The sequence below is a fragment of the Cuculus canorus genome, chromosome 4, assembly GCF_017976375.1.
Source record: "Cuculus canorus isolate bCucCan1 chromosome 4, bCucCan1.pri, whole genome shotgun sequence".
In the NCBI taxonomy this organism is placed as follows: domain Eukaryota; kingdom Metazoa; phylum Chordata; class Aves; order Cuculiformes; family Cuculidae; genus Cuculus; species Cuculus canorus.
In genome coordinates, this window is record NC_071404.1 from 45,192,412 (window position 1) to 45,200,989 (window position 8,578).

Sequence of the window (8,578 nt, forward strand, 5' to 3'; positions counted from 1 at the left end):
CTGTAGGAATCTGCCAGGTGAAAGCATGAGCAGAACTAGCATTTTTCTCATTGTGTTTTAGGCATTTTATCCTCATTCACACAGTTCACTTATTACGTGTTTGAAAATATAACAGGAGAAAGAAGTACTCCATTCTTCACAGTCGTTGATTAATGCAGGTAGACACGTCCACTCCCTAAGTGACTCTGCCTACAGCTATTAGATGATCAGAACAGCTTAATTAATTTCTAATTTCTCACAGTGAATCTCTCCCCCGGAAGTTTTCTCTCTCTTTTCCACTGCTCCTTTTCAGCTTTCTCCAAGGAATGTTCTTGCTGTGTGGGAGGCAGGCTGGCATCCTATCAGTAACTTTACTGGAGTTCTTACACACTCCTTGCTTTTAAAAATCAGATTGTTTATTTAGGAGCCTGTGTTAAGCTGATAGTGATGGAATGAAGTGCCCTAGCTCGGCATTCACTGTATGTGCAAGCATTAAAAAGGCTTCAGTGTATTTAACTGGCCTTTCACAGCAAGCCCTTACTTATGCATGCCAGTGTATGGATGTGGTCTGTGAAAAAAATACTTGAAGAAAGATAGAATGAAATTGTTGCCCAAAGGTCTGCTTCTGGGACAGTACTAGTGAGCAATTCTACTAGAGAAATGCAGCTTCTACATTCTCTTTGCTTCTCGCTTATCTAAAAAGAATTGAGACATATTTTCTTACCTTGATAGGCTGAAATTCTCCTTGGTGACCTCTAAACACATTTTACATAGTCAACAGAAAGGAAAAAAGGGGTGGTGATTCAGATCAGGACTATGTTTTATCTTTATTTTATAGCTTTTTATTTACAAACTGTCAGTGCACCAGGATATTTTTTTCTCCAGTTTCTTCTTGATTTATCTTAAAACCCATTGGTTTAAAACTCTTTGCGCTTTATTTGAGAGCACTATTTCAGTCATCTCAGGAGCCATATTATCGTAGGACTTCTGTTCCTTAATGGCAGTAGATTTGGCAGGTCTAGAGATTATCAGTTCAGATAAAAAATCCTGGATCGTCATCATCATTGTCTGGCTTTTCTGAAATAAATGAAATTGCATTGCTTTTCATCAAAGTAAAAATTGTACTAATTTCTTCACTGAACCAGTCTCATTTTTCTCACTCTTAACTGCCTCTTTCAAGTCCTGTTATTCCTTGACTACAGCTAAAGTAAACCAAAAAGAGTTTGCCCCTATTTCATATCTTTTCATAGCTTGCTTTTCAAACATTAGAGTAGTGAAAATTTAATGTGATAAAGTAGCATCAGTTTATAGGGAAACTGGTGCCAAATGTTAGTATTTTAACTTGTGCTTCAAGTCAGGTACTTACAAGGAGGAGCTGAATTTTATTTAAGACACATAACGTGAAAATGAAAAAAGTGAAACCTAAAGAACCAATAAAAATTCATATGTATTCTGCTATGAAGGGGAAAAATTGAGTTTATAACAAATATATAGAATCACTACATAGATATCTATAGAGATACAGATACTTTTGCACTTTGTTGTCTCTAGAATATTCACTGATGATGACATAACTTCTTGAAGTTCTTAGTCTGTAGAAGTGAGTTCGTGTTAGATTTATATGGTTTGATTCTTGTATTTACATTGCCCTTGCACCTTGCAAAGAAGCAATAATTGACATTTTATCAGGGAAGAAATTTGAATGCTATATGCGAATGAGTTAAAACTGTGTTTGAAGTTTTGCAGTTTTCTTCATTATTGTATGTGCTTCTCCAATCCAAAATTAATATAGAATAGCAACACTAGAGCTCCTAGTGTAAGCGTGAACAAAGGGAACTCCATTAGGGTTGATTTGATAAAACATGTATTAGAACATAGTAGCCAAAGCTTGCTTTGTTTAATTTGAACCAACTCTGCCAGAGTTATGAAGTAATTGATGAATATTCCTATACAACAGTCATTCCATTTAGGTTTCATGGTATTCATATAATTGCAGTAGTATACTTGTATGCTGAAATTGTACCATCTGCATATAACAGAACTTTCCTCAAAGGTTCTGCACTGCTGAAGTTGGTTTACTATCAATGAAGTTGGATCACGAATTGGAGAAGAACGTTTGCTTGTCTTTTCACAGTGGTTGATCTCAACCTCCTAAAGGAGGAGGTGCGGTTGTATAGCTGTACTCCTCGCAACTTCTCAGTGTCACTGAGGGAGGAGCTGAAGCGAACTGACACCATCTTCTGGCCACTGTGTCTTCTGGTTAAACGTTGTGGTGGAAACTGTGCCTGTTGTCATCAGAGTTGCAATGAATGCCAATGTGTACCGACAAAAGTCACTAAAAAATACCATGAGGTATGTGCTTTCTTCACGTTTTCACGTATGGGAATACTGAGAGCCATTTAAGGAATTTATTTTTACTATGGGAATGCACCAGTACTGGTATTTTAAAATTCGATGTATTACAAGTAAATATTTTTTTTATGATTCTAATGAGGTGTTACATAAAAAAAAAAAAAAAAGTAATGTTTTCCTACTTAAACTACTTTTCCGTGAAACTATTAAGTCATTCCTGAGGCATTTGTTTTACTGGTGGAGTTCAGACACATCACAACCACACCTTTTTGTTCAGCTTTCTCTAGTGGTAGATACAAACTTCATGAAGGAACAGCTACCTATCCATTTCCTGCAGCTAAAATTGTTTATTATATTTATTATATCTAATAATTCTATTTGATTAACTATATTATTAGCCCTTAAAGAAAATTAAGTAGAAATACGAAGCTGCAAGACTCTCTTCTTTGATAAAAGCAACATGTTTTAATCAATTTTGTAAAGGGCTTGAGGTAAAACCAAAAATAATAATTAGTGAGTCGAATAAATTAATAAATTCAGCTGAGGAAAGCCTATTTATTTCTATAGGCTTCCTATCATCCAGTGTGTTTCCAGTGCAATCTAGATCATAGTCGAGTGTGTGATAAAGCACCTGCTGTTTTCTTGATGCTTGGCTTCTTCTCCTTCAGGTTCTTCAGCTGAAGCCAAGGACTGGCGTCCGGGGATTGCATAAATCATTGACAGATGTACCCTTGGAACACCACGAGGAATGTGACTGTGTGTGCAAAGGGAATACGGAAGGATAAACATGATTTAATTGTGCTGTTTTCTTTCAAAGCACATGCAATCAATGGCTGATTCTATTATGGGGCTTGTGCATTATCTCCTTCTGTAATCTCAGTTGTTTGCTTTGGGGAGCTTCCATCTTCAAGATTTACAGTGAGCTCTAAAAAGAGGAGAAGCCAAACTGGGATTATATGTTGTGTGGCAGCTCTGTTTGGAGGCCCAGTGAAAGGATGGGAGAAAGGCATCAATGAGGGATTTAAAATAGATGTACTGGTTTTGTCCCCCACAATTTTCTTGACAATACGTGGATTTATAATTTAGGAGTAAAAATAAAGTTAGAAGGCTCACATCGTGGAGACTTGATCCTGCTGGCTGTCTCATTTCTACAGCTCCAGTACGTCTGGCCTCTGGTTGAAAACACCTGAAATCTTTGTTTCTGTGTTCAACTACTCCTATGTACTCTAAATCGAAGTGTTCTCTGTTGTATAAACTTGGGTTAAAACAGACTGTCTTGTTCCAAACTAAACTTAATTTGTCTAACGCTTGTAGGAAGGACTGGATTTTTCCATACATTCTAGTAAAGATCCTGCCTTTTAGGACAAAGACTGGACAATAACGTGAGCTAAGGAAGCAAAGATTGAAAAGAACAGCGCCTTTATTCTTATGACTATGGCTGATGATTTTTTGTTTGTTTGTTTATTATTTTTTTATCGTGTACATTTTTATACTCTCTTTTTGACAATATAACTATTTGCTTTTCTAAACTTGTTAAATATATCTATTTTTACCAAAGGTATTTAATATTCTTTTTTTTTTATTACAACCTAGATCAACTATTGTTTAGTTTTGTGAGACTTTAAAGCCAGATTTATAAAGTTGGAGGAACAATGACGTGGTTTCAATGGGAAAAGAGCATAATCTCTTGCAGTTTACTGATACATAGAGAAAACCCACAAAGTTTTACCTGGATGCACAGTCATAACAAACAGAGAGGTGTGGATGAAGCTCTAAGCTTGCTAGCACCATGACACTGAAAATATGAGAGACAGACATTACTATAAGTGGTTTCAGAAGCTGACTTTAAAAATTCCCTCTCTACATTCTGGCATTTTTTGGGGGTAGAAAAGAAATGAGAGTAGATAGATGCATTCTGGCTTGTTTAACTCTTTAATTTCTTTGAAGTAGGATGATCTACAATGTAAGAAAAGCAGCCCAGTGGCATGCAGCTTTCATGATGCATCATGGTCATGGGAAGGCAGCCTTGTTAATGTTGAAGTGTATGGTTTTCCGTTGACTGTTCTAGCTGTTTAAATACTGTTCACTCACAGGATTGTAACACTCTTCAGTACAGTTTAATGAACTACAGTTTTGTTTCTTCTGTACATTATATCCTTTAACCAGTACACTTATCCCACCCTATGCAAATTGAAAAGAAAAAGTAAAGTATTTTGCTTGTAAAATGCTTTAACATTATGCCTAGTTTATTTTTTTGACTATTGGATTTGCAGATTGTAATGAATCACCAAATAAACTAATAATGCTAATTTTGGGAGAATAAACATTTCTGCGTGGTTGTGTATTTGTATTTCAATATATAATAACAGGAAAACTTAAAAATCATTATTTTCTACTTACTATTTTGAAAGTCAGTTATGAAAACAAGTGTCTTCTGCCACCAAGACTTCCACTTGCTTCATTAATTCTTTTTTACTGTAGATCCACAAGGAGAAAAAGTGGAAAAAAGGAATTTGATAGTATTTTTAAAAACATTAAAAATATTCAAAATTATGTGGATGTGAAGCCACCGAAATAGATAACATCATCTGTTATTTCTTTCATCATTGAGTTCTGATGAAAATGTAGAGGTGTTTGTAAGTTGGTATGACTTTCTTATATCAGTTCTGGAAAATTCTCAAGTAGCTACTGATTCTGTCTTAGCTGCTCTGTTTTGTCCAGCCCTCAAGTTTCTCCTGAATAAGAAAATGTGTAAATGTAGCATTTAGTTATCCAATCTGAACATTAACCTTGTATCAGAATGCAGAATTAGAGTCACAAAAGAAACGTAGTTTACTTGAATTTTGAGTCTTTGACCAGAATAGAGTGTTTTGCAGCGATGTTGGGGTGTTGGGATTGGGGTTTTTTTTTGCATTAATATTGTCCTTTTTTCTGATTTAAAGAGTTTTTGAAAAGCAAGTTGAGATAAAAGCAGAAATCATAGCCACTGAAATCATAATGCATCAGAAGAATTGAAAAATGTAATTCCATTACAGAAATTTCTGCTGTAGGAAATGCAGGAGGTCTCATCCTCTCTGTGGAAGATGCACCATGCATTTTGGGGCTGGTATTTGGTGGCAGCAAAGGAATACAGAGTTTCTGGAACTATACAGGTTATGGTGAGTGTGTTTTCCAGCGGTCACAAGTATTTCTTCTATTGCCCCCCTCTGGGTTTAGCTTGCTTTCTTCCTTGCCGGTTTCTTGCACCAGCTTCTTTCCCAATTACTTGTTGTAGGTCTAGATTTGAACTCCTCGTCCCTTTGCTTTTACATCTCCCTTCACAGTGCTGCCTCTCAGCAGATCCAAAATCACCATCCTTCCTGTTTGCCATCCTCTTGCCAATCATTGTTACGCCCTTTCCCTCATCCTTGACCTCTTGCTTAAGCTACGTTTTCTTACTGCCACTGCCCAGACTTTCTTTTTTCACCTCCCCTCAGATATTCAGGGGATTTAGTGCTCACTCTCTTCCCAAGCTTAAAGAGCATGGACAGGCTGAATTGTTTTGAAGGATGAGGTCCAGGAAAGGTCCTCTGTCCTGCTGAGTAGAGCAGCTGCCTGCTGGCCGTGGGTAGCTTCTGCAACTGATGTGAAGGGGCGCATCCATCGTGCCTGGACGCAGTAGGCTTTGCCTAGAGAACCTGCTGAGTTTGCCACAGTCTTTTCATTCAGAAGAGTCTTAAAACACTCTGACAGCACAGGGGAGCTAGTGTTGCATTGGTGACCTCCTGTTGGTGGGAAAGAATGAAGTAAAATATGCAATATGAGGTGAAGACAGGTTGGAGAGTAGGAGTGAGCTGGGCCTGGCTGGGGCCACTGGAGGAAAATACAGCAGAAAAGAGCAAGAAAGAAACAGTGCTGAATGACCGCCAGCTCCTAATTTGCTGACAGCACCTAATTTGCTGACAGCTGCCCTGTGGTCAGGCTGTAGCTCCCTGACACCTTCCTCCCTTGGGAGTTTTTGTCAGCCCAGGTGCAGGGCTCTACTCAACAGGCACTGTGGGAGCAGTGCCAGCCAGTGGAGGGGATGGAACAGGGGCACATACAGCTCTGGGTCTGATTGGGGTGCTTTGGACATTGCCACGATTTGGTCTTAAACTTTGGAAAATATGCTTCATATAAAGCTTCAGAATTGGCTGCAAGAAATGTGCTACTTGCGGTAGTTACAGTTTTAGCATAAATGGATTATTTCACACTATACTTACAGAAACAATTGCATAACTCTACCTCTCATAATTTGCTTAAGATTCCTCAATCAGGAGGTTTTCACTTCCCCTCTGAAGATTTTCTTACCCAAAGAGAAAACTTTTCAGTCAAGTGTTTCTGAGTAGTGTTGACTTCTTGTAGCCTCGAGGTAGCACACAGCATTCAGGAAACACTTCTTTCAGTGTTTAGTTTTCATCATTATTATTTACAGTCTGTCGTTTCTGAGCAAAGATTGGAGTGAAAACTAACTCAATATATTAATTATGAATTACTAAAAAACAAAGGTTATTTTTCTGCCACAGTTACAGGTCATCGCAGCTGAATGCCAAGGATGCCATATGTGTAGAAAAAGATCAACAAGAGTGAGTAGAAAGCCTCCAATTTTCAGTGTGCATTAGAAGTCATGAGCTTTCACATTACAACTTTCTGGAGATTTTTTTTTTATTGTTGTTGTCTATCTTAAGCCATGAGTTGCTGAACTGCATTAATGTAATCATCAGTGTTTGGGAATGGGGAAATGACTGGGCCTAAGCAGTGGAAACAGCCGAGTGGAATAAAGTAACTCCAGTAAAGAGACAAAATCCAAATAGCGTAGGCTGCGTTTTGTAGATTTTATTGTATTCTCAATAAATGGCTTCAGCTAAAAGTAATTATTCCCACCAGAGGAATATGTGGGGAGATGCTGACTGATGGTAAGCCTTGTTTTTACGGATTCTTTAGATATTCACATTCTTGGAACCCTTTGGTCAGCTGTGGCCAGCATGGGAGTGATGTGGAAGAGGACCAAAACTTTAGTCACCGAGGGCGTTAACTGCAGATCTGTTGGTTCTTAAACCCTTTTAAGTTTCCTTATTCTTTGACTGCCGAATCGCACAGATTCACAGCTCCTTTTCAGCAGAAGAGTGAAAAAAAAAGATTTGTTGATCATGCTATAAGAGCGAGTGGAAAGACAGACAGAAGCACTGCAGTAGCTACTGCAGCAGCTAACAAGCTTTGACCGGACTTCCTTTCTAATGGAGGACTGTGTTGAAACTCTCATAAACTTGCTAATCAGTCATGAGCAGCTTATGGTGCACTTTGATTGCACCACATTCTGGAAATAAAAATTGGAAATATTTACTTTCTCTCAGGCTTCTGAAGATTCATGCTCCTGTTAAAAGTTCTCTCATAAAACATCATGCAGAGATGCTGAAAGAAATATGATTGCAGATTCTCATTTAAACCAAGCTAAGTAGACTGACTTACTTTTCTGATGCTGCTTGCAATGATATGATGTTTAAATTAATCTGAGTAAGTTTGGTTTTCATATCAGTTTCTGTGTGGGGTGCTTCATCAGACAAATTTCCTTTCAGACTTACATGCACTTTTTAAAATCAGGGATAGTGGTTTTGTTTGTTTGTCTGCCAAAATCACATAATAACAATGTCTACTTTTTTCAGCATAAACTGGACAAAGTTTTTCAGAGGGAGACAATTTACCTATCACCTCACTGAAACTATCCAAGATTGTTACAAGAAAAATAATTTTACAGTTCAATCATGGGAGAAAAATGACAGGTTTTTTGGGAAGTGTGAATCGGAACACATAAACTAGATTCCTGCTTTGAATCATGCTCTGTGTCAGTCTTCATTGAGCTTGTCTGCCTTCATCAAGTACAGACCCAAAGTCTAGCCCTCCCAGTTGGGGCAGCTCTGTTAGATGTATGAGGTCCATCAAGCAGAATACTCCATTTATAAGCCTGGGTTTTTTTAATTTCTCAAAGAAGAGCATTAAGAAACTCTGCAACCTGTAACATTTTTCTGCCTAGCCAATTCAACAAGTTTGATTTTGCTTGATGAAGACTGGTAAAAGCAAAAATTAAAAAAAAAAATTTTTGTCCCATTCCTGGAGGCATTCAAGGCCAGTTTGGATGGGGCATTGGGCAGCCTGATTTAGTGGAAGGTGTCCCTGCCCACAGCAGGGGTGTTGGAACTAGATGATCTTTAAGGTTCCTTCAAATCCTAAC

At 37.9% G+C, this 8,578-nt stretch overlaps 1 protein-coding gene across 1 annotated transcript in view; it reads left to right on the forward strand.

Annotated features, from left to right (window-relative positions):
- Positions 1-4,643, forward strand: part of PDGFC (platelet derived growth factor C) — a 129,117-nt gene extending 124,474 nt beyond the window's left edge. Inside the window, exons 5-6 of the mRNA XM_054066006.1 lie at positions 2,114-2,331; positions 3,000-4,643. Coding sequence (XP_053921981.1) covers positions 2,114-2,331; positions 3,000-3,116 — 335 coding nt within the window. The 3' untranslated portion in view covers positions 3,117-4,643. The remainder of the gene's footprint in view (positions 1-2,113; positions 2,332-2,999) is intronic.
- The last annotated feature ends 3,935 nt before the right edge of the window (positions 4,644-8,578 follow it).